At 27.4% G+C, this 18,493-nt stretch overlaps 1 protein-coding gene across 4 annotated transcripts in view; it reads right to left on the minus strand.

Moving 5' to 3' along the window:
• LOC111679873 (serine-rich adhesin for platelets) overlaps positions 1-18,493 on the minus strand; it is a 78,029-nt gene that overhangs the window by 30,027 nt on the left and 29,509 nt on the right. For all 4 annotated transcript variants that reach the window (XM_046948203.1, XM_046948201.1, XM_046948199.1 and 1 more), the window contains one exon: positions 11,195-12,204. In XM_046948203.1, coding sequence (XP_046804159.1) covers positions 11,195-11,239 — 45 coding nt within the window. In that variant the 5' untranslated portion in view covers positions 11,240-12,204. The remainder of the gene's footprint in view (positions 1-11,194; positions 12,205-18,493) is intronic.

Genomic DNA, 18,493 nt, shown 5'->3' on the forward strand with positions numbered 1-18,493 from the left:
AAACGTGTAGACATAAAAGTGCATCTGTATTTCTTTTATCTTATTCTCCTACACATGGATCTTGTCTTGTCCGCAATTACTCCCAACTAGGTATTAAGGTTTTAGTTTCCAATGAAAGTTTAAGTCTTAAAACAAAAAACTTAACCATAACTAAACATTTAAAGCATAAAAAGCAAAACAACAAAAATAGCATTATTGCATAAAATAATCAAACAAAAATTACCCCCTTCTGGTCGGTTTCTGTTGTTAACATAAAAATTCAAGCGGTTTTTGTTTAAAGAAATTAAACAAAAAAAAAACAAAATTATTGCAAACATGAAATAAAAGCTTTTTTTCAAACAACAATAGGGAAAAAATTGTTTATATTATTTTAAATGTATTATTTTTTTGTTTTGTATTTTATTTTCCAACACATTTATCACAACTTGTAAACATGTAAGTAAACAAACAAACAACAATGAATGTGGAGTTGGAGCATGTGCTCGTGCGGTTTGTTTTCATATGTGGGAGCAGTCCAATGAAAGGTGCATTTACTACAACTTATGTACTACTTTTAAGTTAAAAACCATGTGCGCATTTTCAAACACTCATTCATTTGTACTCGTAAGTGTCATGTGTCAGTGTGTTAATGTGTTTGTAGGTAAATAGTGTAGGAAAATGTTCACGTTTTAAAAATAAAACATCCCTGCAGTTCTAAGTAACTGGTCAAACTAGTAATTTAGGGTAAACCCTGATACCTAACGGATATAGATATACATGTTAAGTTTTATTAAACTTCTGAATTGAATATTTTAGATTGGTCTTCCGCCCTGTTAACGGATATAGATATACATATTAAGTTTTATTGAACTTCTGGGAAATATTTGCGATTTAAATGAACTAAAAATTTTAGATTGATCTTCCGCCTAATAGAATGTTAAAGTGTTGAAAGGGTTGAAGGTTAAAAGGCTTGAAAAGATTGAAAAGCATTTTAAAGCTTATCGTCGTTAATGTAAAAAATAATCTAATATGTGTCTGAAAATGCATCCTATTCAGGGAATAATCGAGTAAAAACTACTTCAATCTGGGGATAAAAGTATCAAAAGGAGGGCAAATGAGCAATTTAATTTTTTAAACTCATTTTGCCAATTTTAATCAACTTAGAGGAATTGCTAGATTTAGTATCAGGATTATTTTTGGAACTTTCGCTCTTATAAAAGGAGACCAGTTGGTACTATTTTGTTCTTTAACTGGTACATTTTGAGTTTTCTATTATAATGAACAGGGAAACCAAAATATGCAAATGCATGTTTTTTGTGGTGCGTCGTATGGACTCATGGATAAGATATTTACACGTTTCAGAACAATTTGAGAATTTTGGCATCGATTTGTTAGAGCATATTTTTGCATATTTTACCCATAAGAGCATAATTTTGCATGATTTGATTTTTTAGCATATTTAAGGCATATTTTCGAGTTTTTCGAGCATATTTTACTCTTTTAGTGCATATTTTGATGTTTTCGTTTTTATACATTTTTAATTTTCTTTTCCAAACTTTATTTAAAAAAATAAATTTCTATTTTTTTATTTTTTTTTAAATTTTTTGCCTTTTTTACAATTTTGAAAAAAAAATTCGTTATGTTATAGTTTTTTATTCAATAAAGCATTATATTTTAAATCGGACATAAAACCGATTACTTTTGATTTCATGAGACCAATCCATTTTTATAGTTTAAAAAACTAATTATTGGAATTTATGACAACACCGATAAAATGTCAGTTTAAAAGCTATGAATACAATTGAAAGAAATGTGTCAAACTTTGTCGTTTGAAATATGTTTTTGGGGACCAAATGGTTTCATGTTATTTATTGGTTATCTGAACGTAAAACGGAATTCTATTATACTAGTTCTTCAAACTATGAGATAAAACATTTATAAAAAAATGTTGTAGGATATAGAATATGATATTAAACATTTATTATTTCATTACAATTTCAGTTTTTTGAGCTTTTCACTGTTAAAAAATAATAAAAAAAAATTTATTTTTGGAGCATATATTTTAAATTTTAAGAGCATATTTTGAGTTTTTTACGGCATATTTAAAGCGCTTAAAACACTTTTTTTAGAGCATGTTTTCGGTTTCCCTGATAATGAACATATGAAGTGAGTAAAAACTTAAAATGGAATATTTGCTGGTACTATTTCGTTTCTTAATTGGTACTTTCTCGAACTTCAATTGGCACTTTTTGAGTTTTCTAAAATATTAAAAATATAAACATAAAATCAAACACGATTCTGTGGTGCTTTTTTAATATTTTAATAATAGTTTTCGAATTTTCTTTAATAATGAACCTAAAAAATAAAATTGGACACGCAGCTTCTTAATTATATAGAAATCTGTATAGAAGTTGAAAAAAAAAACATTTATGAAAAGCGCCATGAGATACTTTTTCGTTCTTTAACTGCTTTTCTTAATTTTCTTTAAACTATATTATCCGTAGCCCGCATTACATCTATAATTTTAGGAGAAAAGTAGTTTTGGAATATACTACGTGGCCTTTGCCTAGGATATGGATTATGTTTTTTTATATATTTTTTCAATATATTAGTTTTGGACCAGTCCTATTCCCTTGATGAATACACTTTACACGTGTGTGCAAAGTAGTCTCAATTTTTCTCGCTCTATCACCCATATATCGAAGTGTTAAAAGAGGAAAGGTGGGTATAGAGAAAAAGTTGTTAATTTTACTTATACCTGTGTTAAATTCAAATCTGGCTTAAGAATTTCTCCATCACGTCAGTTTTTCAAGATATCGTGTCATAAAAAACCCGATGCTATAAAATATACTTCTATATAATTTAAAAGTCTATTGGTCTTATTCATAAACTTTTATCAATAGTTTATTAATCAAATTTTTATATGAAATTTTTTCTATAAACCTATGATAAATGTTTATGAATAAGGCAGTAAATAAATAAAACATAAAAATATAATAAACTGAATTTTCGGGAACTGTTAGACAATGAACTGCTAGGTGTTCGTGCTTTCTAAATATATATAAAATAATTGGATTAATATGGTCCCAACAGCTTATATAACTAAATCCATGACCGTTTGCTCATAACCGAATACTCTTTCAGTGGTAAGCTCTGCATCACATGGGTCATAAGTCAGTCTTTTTGACGCTATGAGCTTAAAAACTACTTTATAAAATTGGACAAATGAATTCAATAGACATAGAGCATGTGTAAATATAATATCTATCTATAAAATATCTAATATCCATCTATAGGGTATATCTATAGAACTTTAATATAATTTCTCCTTTTAGACCCTACTAAACTATATACCAATGTCGTAAATTAAATAAATTCTTTAATTATAGGGTTAAATCAGCACAATACGATTAAGTGAAAAAAATCTATTTACTTATATGGTTGGCACTTTATTATCAGTTTATAAATCTTTTTAATTTAACAAATAAGTAACAAAATTGTCTATAGTATTAGTTATATTTTAATAAAATAGTAATAAAATACTATAAAATTAAAATGATTTACATAAAAACTTATTTATATGGATCATAAAAATATATAAAAATTCATAATACCAGTAATTATTTGAAATAAATTAGTAATTATTTAAAAGCAAGTACAAATTGTCAGTAAATTAAATACTTATTTGCATTAGAAATTTTTATATATGTACATAAGTATCACTGCAAGTCGCCAAAGGGAATTTGATTAATATGCCTTGTTAAAGCAAATTGACTTACACGATTAGGTGCATGTAACAATTGTTTTAAGAATTTTTAAAATAACAAGTTTTCTATAAACATTTAAAATTATTAAATGTTTTGTTTTTAACTTTAATAAACCTTCGACATCTTTATTTATCCAAAAGTAAAACATTTAATAAATTATGTATGTATATGTTGGTATTACTTAAAATGTTTGATTAAAACGGTCATTTAATTTCAATTAATATGTTAAGTATTTTAAATTAAGCGGTTTAATTTTGAATTTTGAATAATCAATTTATTTATGAAACTGTTCAGATTTAAATAAGTAAACCGATTAACAATTAATTGCAAATAAAAACATAAGTAGGTATTAATTAAAAAAATAGGTTGGTTTGATTCGGATAGGAGCGATCAATATGTAGAACAAAGTCTGTTCGTTAAATCATAACTCTTATCGTGAAAAGGAATTAAGTCCAGTTTGTGAGAATTTATAAACATTTTATATTTGTTATCGGTATTGTTATAAAATTTAAAAGAATAAAAAAATAATATTTATTTTTAACCATAAAACTTAAGAACAACTACTTTGAAAGAATGATAGACTGAATTTTCTAGTAAGTCCCACAAATCGCGGTGTAGTTTTTTAGCTTAATGAGAGTATATATGTATGTATATGTGGGGGTATATAAATATGTAAGTATAAGTTATTAATTTCCTTTGTATATAGTTTCCACAATATAATTTTACAACCGAAGTTCCCCCTGATGCATTTAACCTTGATGTTATTGAAATTACGAAGGAACGAGGTGCTATCAGTACCACTATTCTGCCGATATTATAAACTGGTGATGCTCAAATTTATCCTCGTCATTTTCCTGGAATTATTTAACATTGGGTCGAACCAAAGAACCGCATAATCTGATAATACTTTAGGAAGGTACCTTCAGGGTGCAAGTGGTGGCTGTTGTTCAAAATTAAATTCCCCAAAAGAAAATGTCGGTTAATGTCGGTTATTGCCGAAGTCAGCAGATACCCGACAGAGGAGTAGCTGCAGGACAAAGCGTAGGAAGTGAGTTGTTATGTGTATATTGTACAGGATGATTACAGAGGTATACGGAATTTACCCATACGTATATCCAGTGTGAGTGTGTCGGATGTTGTTCTCCATGGATTGAATGGAGATGGTGATACAAGATATACCATTTAATTTTTCTTCCATATCCGTGTTTATTCATGGATAACTTTGTTCATACAAGATTTACCGCAGTGTGTTCTCTGTTCGTGAAAACACATTCCTCGGTTAAATTGATGAATTCGAGTTTCGGTCGTTTTAGAAATGGTCAGAGATTAGATAGATCGAATACTTGAGCAAAGCGATTGTACATGGTCTGGCAGAACCAACAAAGGGGCGTAAGTCCCTCTGTCTATCTATACATACGTCAGCTTGCTTGAAAATAGATAGTCTGGCAGAACCATGTACAAAAATTGCCACCTGCATGTAGGAATCACAAAGGAGCGCAGATGAGTTCGAAATGTTTCCGACTAAAATTGATTTAATTTAAAAATTGATTTATTGATTGATTTAGTTATGTATAGATAGACAGAGAATCTATACATATGTTTATTTGAATAATTAAATCATTTTTTAAAAACCCAAACATCTTTTATATTCAAATTTTCAATAATTCCATCAGAAATGATTTTGAAAAGTTGATTGGTTATTGAATGTCTGTAAAATCACTTTATAAATAATGAAGATGTGAACAAAACTAAGTTTAAGAGTTAACACTGTTACTTAATTGTTTCAAATTGTGATTTTCTATTCCTTTTACCCTTGGAATTTTCTAAACACCCCACAACCAAAAATTGACAAATAGTTAAGTTAAGACAATAGTTAAGTTTAAGAATATGTAATAACGCCAATGCTGTTTAATATCATTAATATATTAATAAATAATTTTAATAACAACTAGACAACATTTTTGTTTAAAATTAATTTCGAACATGATCCAAATTTCTAAACCAGCAAGTGTTTCATTTAAAATATTTTTTTCAAAATTTATAAAAGCTTTCTTTTTAAATATGTTAAGATATATTTAAAATTTTTATAACTTTTTAATAAAATACTTCCAGACACTCCACCTCACACAATTTCTATTGTGTAATACAAGTTTGTTTCTTAAGTCTTTCGATTTTTTTCTGCATAGAAATTCCAATCATTTTGTATTTAACGATTTTTCAAAATAAGCGCATCCAGTTTTATAATGACATACATTCTAACAATTCCAGCAAGTCATTACATTTAGTCGACTAGTCAAACGATTTCATACTAATTAAACGATTAACCATTTGAATAGATACATATTTCCATTGTAAACGACTTGAGTGGAGATTGAATGAAAAACATAAATAAATAATTCACTTTACAATTCGTTGCAGTATGAGTTCGAGTACAATTGTATACAATTATATAAGTGGATTTGATAATTTAATTGGTTTGAAACACAAATGAAATCGTCATATTTTAATTGAGAGCCTTCGATTAAGTGAAACAGCAGAAAAAACAACAGCAATAACAATTGCAGCAACAAAACCAGCAGCAATAGAAATAACAACAAATTGTAATAACAACAAACAAATTAAATAATTGCACGCGATTGTAGGCAAGAAAGAAATCTATTTGATTCGAATAAATATTTCTATAAATAATAAACAGTATGACAAGTAAAATTTTCCACCTGTAGGGGGGATTGTGTAAAGGATATATAGATCTATATCATTGATTGGTGTAACTATCACCTTTTCCATAACAAAAAATACTTGAAAAAATAAATAATCTTATAAAGGGGTATTTGGCATTCAAATTTATTTAAAATCTCACAGTCTATATTAGATTGTCTAATAAATTTTGTAAACCAAATAATTTTTAACATTTAAAAATGTAGCGGATGTCTTTATTCGTTGCAAATTTAAGTTATTTATTTAATTTTAGCTTTTTAATTTGTATAGTACTTATTAATGTTGCTGCTGTTGTGGTAGTTTTAAAAATAATTTGCAAATTACTTGATTTCTTATACTCCGATTTCTGTACTCCAAATATTTTATTATTACAAATTGTGCAAGTGAATGCAACAAACAAGCAAACAAAATTCATTATTGAATTTATGGCAACATGACCAATGAAATGAATGAAGCAGCCACATCTACATACATATATACACACATACACTATTAAATTTATTCACCCAATACTACTTGTACACCATTCTTAGCATGTTGTGTTTTACTATTAATTTTTATGTTTTTTCTCTATTACATAGTAATTGTTACAAATATTCATATTTTTTTTCGAATTCTTTGTGCAAACATAAATACAAATCAAATTGTAACGTTTTTGTATTTCAATTAAAAAGTTTTTACAAACAACTTGTTGCCTTGTTTGATTTTTAATATTATTAATTCGAATTATATCAAATTGCCAGTGTTGCCATTCTAATTGATGAATATGTGAATGTTGTTACAACCTGAAACAATTAATTCGTTTGCTAAATAGGTTCATTTAAGAAATTAAAACAATTTATTTGTTAGAGTGTTATAAGTACATTAGGGTGGCCTCGTTTAACGGAATATTATTGAATTTTTATATCATGAAAAATCTTTTGCAATTAGCTTTCAATAGCTTATTGAAATTTTCTAGGTTTATAAGATACACTCTTATAGAATTTCATTCTATTAGAATCTTAAATACGTTTTTAGGTTTAATAATTAATAATAGGTCAAATAACGAAAACATAATAAAAAATTCGCTTTTATAGATTCTTCTTTGCTAAGACTCCCAAAGTTTAATTTAAAGGTACAAAGTTCAACATTATAGTAGAAGTAAGAATAACAGTAATCTGATGTTAGGATGACAGCAGGAATGGGGGGTTAATGACTACATTTTCAATTACAATTACATTTGAAATAATTGATTTTTAGATTTTACCAATTGCAATTACCTGTAATTTTATATTTTTTTCCTTACGATGTAATTTGTAATTAATAATACTAAAATAACAATTGTAATTGGTAATTGGTAAAATTAAATTCAAATAATTGTAATTGTCAAAACTTGAATTACAAGTAAATGTAATTAGTTATTGATCAATTAAAAACAAACATTCAAAGTAATTGAAATTGGAAAAACTTCAAATACAATTCAATTATAATAATTGTAATTAGTTATTACATTACAAATAATTGTAATTGACTATGTAATGAATTTCTTTGTGTTTTCATTACCCCCAAGCCGGGTTGAGGTGTATTTCTAAAGAAATACACGTAATTCACTATCGCCCAAGTTGTGCGATTCTTTTCATGGCAAATGTTTGTCGGTAGAAATAAGTATCTTATATATTATTCACTGAATGTTCAAAAGCTCATGTCCCTATTATGGTTTACAACTCAAGTCTTCTTTACTTGAAATTTTTCTATTATCGATAACAATTTAAAATTTTATGTTGAAATTTATTAAAAAAATTTTGTTGTAATTTGTTACAACTTATTAAAATCAGTTGTAACATATTACAACTCAATTTTTAAGATAAAACAATTTTTTTTATTTTTATGAATCATTGATTTTCGAACGAATTTGCAATAAAAAATGTTAATACATTTGTCATTTACGAAAAACACAATTTCATATACTTTTCACTTAATTTTATAACAAAAAAAAACTTTTTAGGTTAGCAACAACATTGTTGCCAACGGAAATTAGTTGTAATTCATGAGTTGTTTTAATGTTAAGTTGTTTCAATTTTAATTCAACTGTCTACAGTTTTAAACATAGCTGTAAAATAATGATTAATAATCGTAATCATTATTAATTAGATTATTTTTATTAAATAGGTAAAATTAATGATTAATTAACGATTATTTTCAATTTTTTTACTTAATTGTTGATTACGATTAAAAATAATCTAAAAATAATCAGGGATTAATTGGAATTAATGAAAATAATCAAAATTAATCAAAATTAATCAAAATTAGTTGATTATTTTTAAGGATTAATTTTGATTATTTTCCATATATTTAGTATAATTTACTCCCAAAAAAAGCTCTAAGAAAATTATTTTTTCGGCAATCTGTTAAAAATTACGTATTTTTGAGAGCCATTTCGAAAAGATTGCATTAAAGTATTTTTTAATATCTTGTACTGAGATCAAGATTTTCAATCCAAATAAACTTGATAAATATATTATTTTCAATTAAAGAGTCATATAATCGTACCAAATATATTGAAATTAATCAAAAATAATCAAAATTAATCCTTGAAAATAATCAAAATAATTATTTGATTAATTCTGATTATTTTTGATTATTTTCATTAATTTTAATTAATCCTGATTATTTTTAGATTAATTTTAATCGTAATCAATTAATAATCAGAAATTTTATACCAGAAAGTTAAATAATCGTTACGATTATTTTTGAAAAATAATTTAATTGATTATTAATCGTAATCGAAATTTTACAGCTATGGTTTTAAACCATAATAGGAACATTAGTTTCCTGGAATAATATCGCTCCCAAGATATTTGGATCTAATTTCGACTTAAGCCTGTCAATGGCAACGAAAATGCTCCAAAGTTTCACTGTTCTCTCGACACGCTTTACATTAGTCAGAAACTGCACGTTCTACTTTATATAGCTGTGAAAGCGTTCGTCAGGTTAACAACCTTAAGCTTACTTCCCTTTAAAGCTATTACATTCGTTTTTCGTTACTGACTTCTCCCGAGTTTCCTGGCACCATTATGTGGGTAAACTATTTCACTGGATGAGTATTCGGTTACAGTTCATTTACAATCCAATATAGTCTTAGATTAACATTAACATTTGATATCGCCCTAATTAGAATTATATATTTCTGTTTCTCAGTCTTCAAGGGGCCCACTTTGTCCCTCAATGTAGCAACAGATTCTTACGTGTATTTGATCTAAAATTTTATCAACATTGAAAAATTTTCACTTTTTACAAAATTTCTTTTAAAAAGTGTTTTTTTAGTGTTTAAAACAATAGTTCTTGAATTGACCCCAAGTACGATAGAGGGTTAATTTTTGAAGAAGCTTGATTCCTAGATTTATGTATATATTTTCTTGAAGTTTGACAAAATGTATTCATTATCAAATAAACAATATTTTACTATTTTATATGAGGAATATTTAATTTAAAAAAATTTGATTTTGACCCCGGTGTTTAGAGGGTTAATGATTTTTAATTTTGGAAAATTGATCAAAAAAACTTTTCATGGACTTAAAAATAGTAATCGCAATTTACTTGGTCCAAATTAAGCAAAAATTCAAAATTAATGGCAAAAATTGTTTTTTTTTCCGAAATCTTTGACCTTCACATCGCAGGTACGTTAAAACTTATGAGAGATATTGAGTTCTTCTATATTTTTGGAAAGACAATTTTGTTGACATTACGATTTTTCTATAAAATGATGCAATAATTAGTACTTAAAGCCTAATTTTGTAAAAAAAACTCAAAAAAGTGTCATTATACCCAACACCACTATAGTCTGTCTGTGTGTCTATGTAAACCTAGTGCTCACGCTCCAGGTCGCAATATTCAAGATAATTTGATGAAATTTGGCACAATGGTTGAAATCGGTCCATCATTTCGCCTTGCCCCCATACATCCGTACCCCCCCAATCGGGCCTTTAGGCTCATAAATACGTTAAATGTTCTATAATGTCAACAATAATCTGCATTACTTTGATTTATAGAACGATAAATGACATTACTAATGTTTATAGTGATCGGGACTCATTTGACCCTAGCCCACATACAAACTCCCCTTTAGAAAATGTCTTAAAGGTTAAAATTCAATTATAATTTCAAATAAAACGATTAAAATCTATATAAATAATTTTAAGGTAGACGTAAATTCCTCTACCAAAATTTATAAGGATAGGCCCATATTTACCCCTAAAAATGTACCAGTTCCCAATTCTTTTCGATTGTGTAATAATAAAATATTCGATCATTGTTATGAATTCATTTATAGAAATTATTGTATTAAAAACACGTGGAAGATTTAAAAAATCTAAAACGTTTTTCAACACCAAATTAAAACTGTAAAACTAATGAAAAATCCGTAAATAAATTTCAAATTAAATATATACTCGTATTTCATCTTCTACACTTTAAATTAATTTTCAAATGTTTTTCTTTAATTCCAAAAAATTTTAATTTAAATGTTTTTTATTAATTTAAAATTTAATTTTCATTTTATTTTTTCGTCATTATTCTTCATCATCTTCATACATATTTTCTCAATGAAACACGTCTTATTCTGTTTAATCAAACTTCCATGTCTACGAAATGAAGATGCCTGCCTCTGAATAACTAACTGGCTGACATACAAAAAAAGATGTACAAGCAGACTTACAGCCAAGACACTTTATTCAAGTGGATCGCGTACTTACCAGAAGTAGAAATATCAATTTTATAAATCCGCAAAAGTGTGCCATGCCTTTAACCTGTGAGTCGAGATGTGAGACGATGCGGTGTGTTATTTTTGTATGATGTGTTATTGTTGTTGTTGTTGATCGGCTGCTTTGCGGAATTAGGTTGTTTCACTATCAAGATGATGGTGAAGATTCTGCTGTTCTGTCGCTGTGATGATCAAGTCGCTGCGACTACTATCTCTGTATGTTCTTGACTTTAGTTATGTGGCGGTTTATATTTGTTGTTGTTGTTACTATTGCTATTGATTGGATGATGAACCAACAAGAGCGTATCGAATTTGAACACAACAACTCTGTTGGTAATTTTCAGTCTAAATATCTCCGTTTAAGTTTTGGTTTTTTGCTGTTAATATTCCAATTGTCTTTTTGATAAGTTTTTGTTGTTGTCGTTTATTTTTGGAATTTTTCAGGTTTAATACTTTATTTTTTGTTTAATTTTATTAATCAAATGTTAATAAAGAGTTTAATAGTTTGTGATTCATTCATTCATTGATCGCTGTTGGATCGTCTTTAAATTCTCTGTGAATCATAATAATGGTATTGTTGCTCCCATTGTTTTTGTTATTGTTGTTGCTACCATTTTTGTTGCTGGCGTAAAGTTTTGTTTAAACCGTTGAAACATTATTAATATGAATTGTTGGTTTTTTTCTCTTTTATCTTATTTTATTAATAGTATAGTATTATTGTCGTTGTTATTGTTGTTTCTAAATATGTATATTTATTATCTTTAGGGTATCTATTACTACTCCTGTGAGGGTGTTGTTACACACTTTTGGTATTTTTCGGTTTTTTTATTTTTATTATTTTTTTTTTTTTTTTGTGAAGAAAAAAATCTCTTTGTTGCTGCGCAATTGTTAATGTTATTTATAGTAGTTGATGTTGATGCTGGTGCCGCTGTTGCTGGTTGATTGTGTGGCAAATGCTGACAATACCTTTGGTTTGATCGTTACTTCGTTCGTTATTACAGCCTGCAAAGTGTTGTATAAGAAAAAAGAAAGATACAAGTTAATTTTTTTCGGCATTTTTTGTTATTGTTGCAATTATTTTTATATATAAAATAAATAATAAGAATTTACAGTGGTTCAATTACGATAGATATTTTCTTAGAACTCAGTAACGGAGTTCCTATATGTGCCACGCCCACATGCAAAATAAGTATTAAAAGTCGCATATCTCAGAAAAATATATTTGAAAAATATAACTGTTAGAATAATCGAATTCTATGGTATTAATATTATTGTTTAGGACAAAAAGTTGGCGGACTAGTAGTGGGAGCGTTACAGCGTTTGTCTTGGAAACTAATAAAGTTAGAATCTTTTAATCTTGCACATAGAACTTCAAAGCTGGAGGCCCATACCTCACGTTCTACGCTTTCTCGCATTCCATGTGTATAAAAAAAGTATAATCAATGTATTTGTATGCTAAAAATTACAAGCACAAAAGCGTAGAATGCTTTGACGCGGCGCACGAACATGTCAGCTGATTTTGAAATTTTATATTCTTTATTTAATGATTATTTATCAATTTGAATAAATTAAAAATTTTTTTTAATAAACTAAAAATGTACGCTTAAAAAGTGTCGCATGTAACTTGAAGCGTAGAACGCGAAGTAGGTATAAAATGTACCTAATGCTTTGACGCCAAGACGCGTTGTGTGGACCTCCGGCTTAACATTGATGTAAAGATTCTGTATTATAAAATGGCAGACTACCAGTAGAAGAAGCAGGGAAAGGAAAAGAACTAAATTCTTCATTTCATTAATCGGTCTTGTTAGTGTATGTTTAATAAGGAACTAAGTGGTTCTAACCCTAGTCGATATTGGACGTTTTTTTAAAGAAATATTGATTTTTACATTTGTGTAAAAACTATTCTAGATATGATAATATAACTTATTAATGAAGCATTGAGTAAGTGAACAGACTAATAAACATAAAAAACTGTAAAGTCGGTTTTAAGTTCGAAAAAGTCTGGTAAACACATTTGTAAACAGTTATTTTTTGGTATAGTTAAACAAAAATAAGTAGTTAATAACACAAAACATAAGTAATTAAACTTTACTTCAATATTACTTGCCGGAAAAGTAAATACTTATATTGCTGGGAATATTAAATTTTCCTTTTTCCCCAATTTAACTACTTTTATATCCAACGGAAGTGACAGAAGCCATATTGCTCGATCAGTAAGAAAAAAGGTTAAAGAAAAAGTCATTTCTTACTAAAATCCTATTTATGCACACTCCACTGTACTTTATGCAAAATACTTATTTACAATAATTGTATTTTTTTAATTGTATAATCGAACTTTTGTGTTTCTTATGCTGGAACACGAAATTTGCAAATCATGTTTCTAAAAAACAATTCCCCCAAAAAACAAAGAAAATCAAAAACAAACTTTTTGTATAATTTACAACAGAGGGTGGTCCATTTCATTTAAATTTGGACTTAAAGAAATTTTGTGAAAAAAAATAATAAAACTTTCAATTTGAACAGTTCAGATGATGTAATTGAGAAACCATTTGTACATACAATCACTCTCAAGAAAATATTTTAATTTATACATACTACGTAAGTAAATAATTTTTATTATAAACGATCTGTCATAATCATCAATTAAAAAATGTTTATCATTTTTTTGTCGATTATCTCTTTTCCAGAAACCAATTCATGTCCAAAGGCATTTTTTGATTTTTTGGTTTCTTATTATAATTATTATTATTATTTTTTATTCTTGTTAAAACTAGTGAAACTGGTATTTAAATAGTCCTATTAGCATATTGATTTAACAATTTCAACTTTAATTTTATCTTCTTTCTTTTTTATTTTATTAACAAAATTTCTTTAAATTTAGAACCTGACTTTTTACTTTTATTTTAAAAAGGAGAAAACACACAATAATACAGCACAGTGTGACAGCTGTTTAAGTATTCCTTTTTTATATAATACGGAAAGTTAAATGACTTTTTTATAGAAAATAATTAACATAAAGCAATTAAAATAAAGCTAAACATTTAAGGCACAGTGAAACGATGACGTACATATTAAACAAAATATATACAAATTTCTTTAAAATTTGAATTTTATTTGAATATTAAATGGGTTCTTAATCTAAAAAGAATAAATTTCTTTTTTGTTAATTTTTTTTTACTTTTTTGAAAGGTCAAAAAGCGAAACTTAATTTGACACACAGTGTCAAATTGATCTCAAGAATTGATTAGAAAATTTGATTAAGAAAAGAAAAATGTACAAAAAATTCTCTATTAATCTCATATTTTCAATATTTTTTTGAAAAATATTAAACTAAAATTTTGTTTAAAAAATATGAAAGCAATCACTGTTATATTCGTACTAGGATCGATATAATACACAAATTACAATACAATTTAAATTTGTTTAAATAAATGCAATTATAAACTAAAGAAGCACCCCACTGTTCAAAGACAAATTCATTCATAGAAATCTACAACAACAAACTAAATAAACCGTTAAAAACAATTTAACAGAGATTTGTATCGAACTACTTAATTAAACAATTTTCAAAACAAATAAAAATTTTTTATCGATTTTAAATAATTTATCTAAATAAAATTAATAAATAACTTTATGTCCAGTTAATTAAATTCAACCAACATCTTTAAGATCAGCAATCTTAACAAGTAGACAAACAAACATACATACATAAAACTAACCAGCAGATACAATTTTTTAAAAACACCGAAATAAAAACCGTAAAGGTGACATTTTTATATCAGTTTAACACACACAAAATGTAGTTGACAAACAGCTTCTTAACCTTTTATATGAAATTTGAAAATTTTTTGATTTTTATTTGAAAATAAATAAAATTATAACGAATATGTCTATGCCTGTATTTATAACAAATATAAAAAAATATCTGATTCAATTTATTCAGCATATTAATCAAGATTAAAGTTTATTTATTTTATATATATTTTTTTTGAATAGCGTTTAGCAGCAGAATGCCGACAAATTACGATTGACATTTGACACTTTGATTAACAAATAAACAGCATGAAAATGATTCTTTAATGAAGATTATTTATTAGAGAAATAAAAGAGATTTGTAAGTTGTATGATAAATCTATCAAATTTGCACAATTTTCTCTCATTTAATTCAGATTTGTAGAGAATTTGTTTGCTTTTATTACTTTTTTTAAATTAATAAATTAATTTAACAATGATTTAAAAACTAAAATTATTTTTTATTGTACACATCATTTAAACAAGTAATGAAGTATCACATCATTTAAACAAGTAAAGAAGTATAGTCGGGCGTAGCCGACCATTTGGTACCCTACATTAGTTATGTGTATATCTAAAATATTTAATGTTTTTAATACTTAAGAATTTATTTATGATGATCAGGGCAAGGATTTTTATTCAAATACATGTTCATAGTCAGTAACTCAGAATAATTTTTAACTATTTTTCTTTTCGAATCAAAGAATTTGCAACAAATTGGCATCGAATTATTGTTGCATTTTGTGCATATTTTGCATTTTTAGTGCATGAAAATCCTTGCCCTGATTATAATAAACTAATCAAAAATACAAAGGGAACTTGGTAGGAGGCTTATATAATATGTAGTTGAGCCTATTTTTTGTCGGAATATTAGTGTACAATTTAAGTCTGGTTAACAAACTTGTCGCATTGATGTTTAAGAGATGAAGAAGGACAGTATTTTTGGAGGGAGCATAAAGAACAGATTTTAGAGGACTGCGATATAGTACGACGTATCAAAAGACCCCTTTTGGGAAGCTAGTGCCGTATGCAAGCTAGGAAAAATGACCGTGTCTTCCGATGGAGAGCTTGATATTACTGTAAAAGCTTGATAAAGCAAAAAACGGCAATCGAAAATATCTTTCTTTTCTAGCTAAGATGAAGCAGAGGGATCTGACGTTGTTCTTGGCGAAGAAGATGTACCTATTAAAGAAGTACCGACAGACGTGGCCAGATTCGAAAGGATGTATGTCCTGTTAGTGTCCTCCTGGGTGGGTCTTCCCGGGAAGAACTGTAATCAATAGATGTTGTCGAGCTGACAAATATACAAACAGATGTGGGACTAATTGCCGTTTATGAAAAACCAGGTCTTCGGTTGGAGCTGCAGATAGCAGTAAGACACTACCGAAAAAGATATCAGGGGTGAAAGGTTTTGAGAAACTGACAAGATATCTGCACATAGTTGCAGCCCGGATGACGTATCATTCAAAGGTGGGGATAATTTTTCCCTATTAGGATAGCAAACCATTAATTTTATACCTTACTTTCCGACTTATTTTCGTTTTCCGTTTATTTTTTTCCTAAAAGGAACCACAATGTTCTTCTTCGGTCTAATATCTAAACATGTATATTTGGTATAATTTTGAGCTTTTTATGGGGGTAAGATGTAATATAAATCAATATCAACTAAAATCAGTAGGTTCGTCCATGGGTCGAAAGCAATAACTGTAACAAATTTCACCGAATTATCTTCAAAATTGCGACCTATAGTTTGATTGATTACAAGGTTCAAACATAATTTCATGTTGTTCAAAATTTGCAACGAAAACTGGTTATTCAATAAATTTATAATATTTAAAGCATCTATTACTTCTGTAATACACATCTGCTTAAAGCATTTGATATACGGAAGAGTACTTTATTGCCCATAATCCTAATGGAGCTGCGGATCCACCTCGAATGTTTGGGGGAGGAACATTTGTTTTTTTCACTTTTCTTTTTCCTCATTTTTATATTTCTTATGAAAAGTTTTCGGTTTGAGGGGGGGGGGAGAATTTCACTTTTTGCACCAGCAATTTTATCCCAAGATAGTTGTTGCATTACTTCGTCCCATATCTTTTGTAAGAATGAGTGCTCTGATTTGCTGGGAGAAGATACACTAATTGTGAAAAATTGAGGAAATTAGTGTACGGCAGAAGTCCTTTTAAAAATCACCAATTCTCGCATTTTTTACCAAACTGATTTTTCCATCCATATCTCTTTTACAGTTTCCAAGAACTGATATTTACAAAGGTCAAGTTTTACTTGTTCATGCGAATTGTTTCAATTTATTAGAGTAATAAAAGAGTTCCTCTGTTAAAAACTTGGAACTATCAGAGAGCCATTAGATAGATAATTGACTAAAGCATCAGTAGTTTATACAACTCTGCATAAATCACTTCGTCGTAATCATATAAGCATTGAGTTATAATTTTACTAGAACCCAGAAATATGTATAAGTTTAATGAGCCTACAAGCGTTAATTTAGTTTAATGACAAAATCCTTTGGCGGTGTGAACCACTCCATACGTAGCCTAGCTAAATAAACATTTTTTTTTTTTGCAAATTCATTACCGTACCAAATTCCGACTTCAAACAAAATAGTTGTAATTGCATCACATAAAAACGTGTCAGATTGAAGGTACAATAAATGCTTCATGTTTCTATTTCTTCATTTTTGGGGCCACGAAATCCAAAAACAACAACGAAGAGCAAAATAACACAATTCATTTTGATTAAAACGTAATTAATTCAAAATTTTTCAACTGTCAAAGTTAAGTATTAATTAGAAAATGTGTTGCCAAAACTAAATAAAAAATAAATAACATAAAAATAAAAAATAATAACAATCATAAACTGCATACAACAGCTAAAAAACGTCTCTTTAATTCCCACAATTTATATTTTAACAAATAATTAAAAAAACATAAAAATGTACAAGACTTAAGCAAATCCAAACAAACCAACAGACTACAAATGTTTGAGTTAATCGGGTGGATTTGTTATGTTTTGTGGGTGTATTTGTAAAATGTATTTGTATTTGTATCTGACTGAATGCATGGAGTATCTGTGTTTATTATTTATTTGTTTCTTTATTTGCATTAGTGTATTTGCAATATCATTGAAGTTAATTTGTTTCATCGAGAAATATTTTATTATTAGTCACGTTTGAAACCATACACACAAAAAAGTGGAAAAAATCCAAATATATAAAGTATTTAAAGAAATAATATTTTAAATAAATATATATTAATGCAAAAGTTATGTGTGGATTATTTTTATTATTTTTATTCATTATTGCTTTTTTTCTATTTAAAAGTAATAGTTGAATTAGAAAACATAAAAAAAGAATCTACAATCAAATCCTCAAAATGTCAAGGTGCATTTCACACCAAAAAGAAAAAATAATAATGAAAAAATCACCACTAACTCAATAACTGAGTGAGTGACTGAGTGGATGACTGACTGACAAAGAAACAAA

This window comes from Lucilia cuprina, chromosome 4, assembly GCF_022045245.1.
Source record: "Lucilia cuprina isolate Lc7/37 chromosome 4, ASM2204524v1, whole genome shotgun sequence".
Lineage (NCBI taxonomy): Eukaryota > Metazoa > Arthropoda > Insecta > Diptera > Calliphoridae > Lucilia > Lucilia cuprina.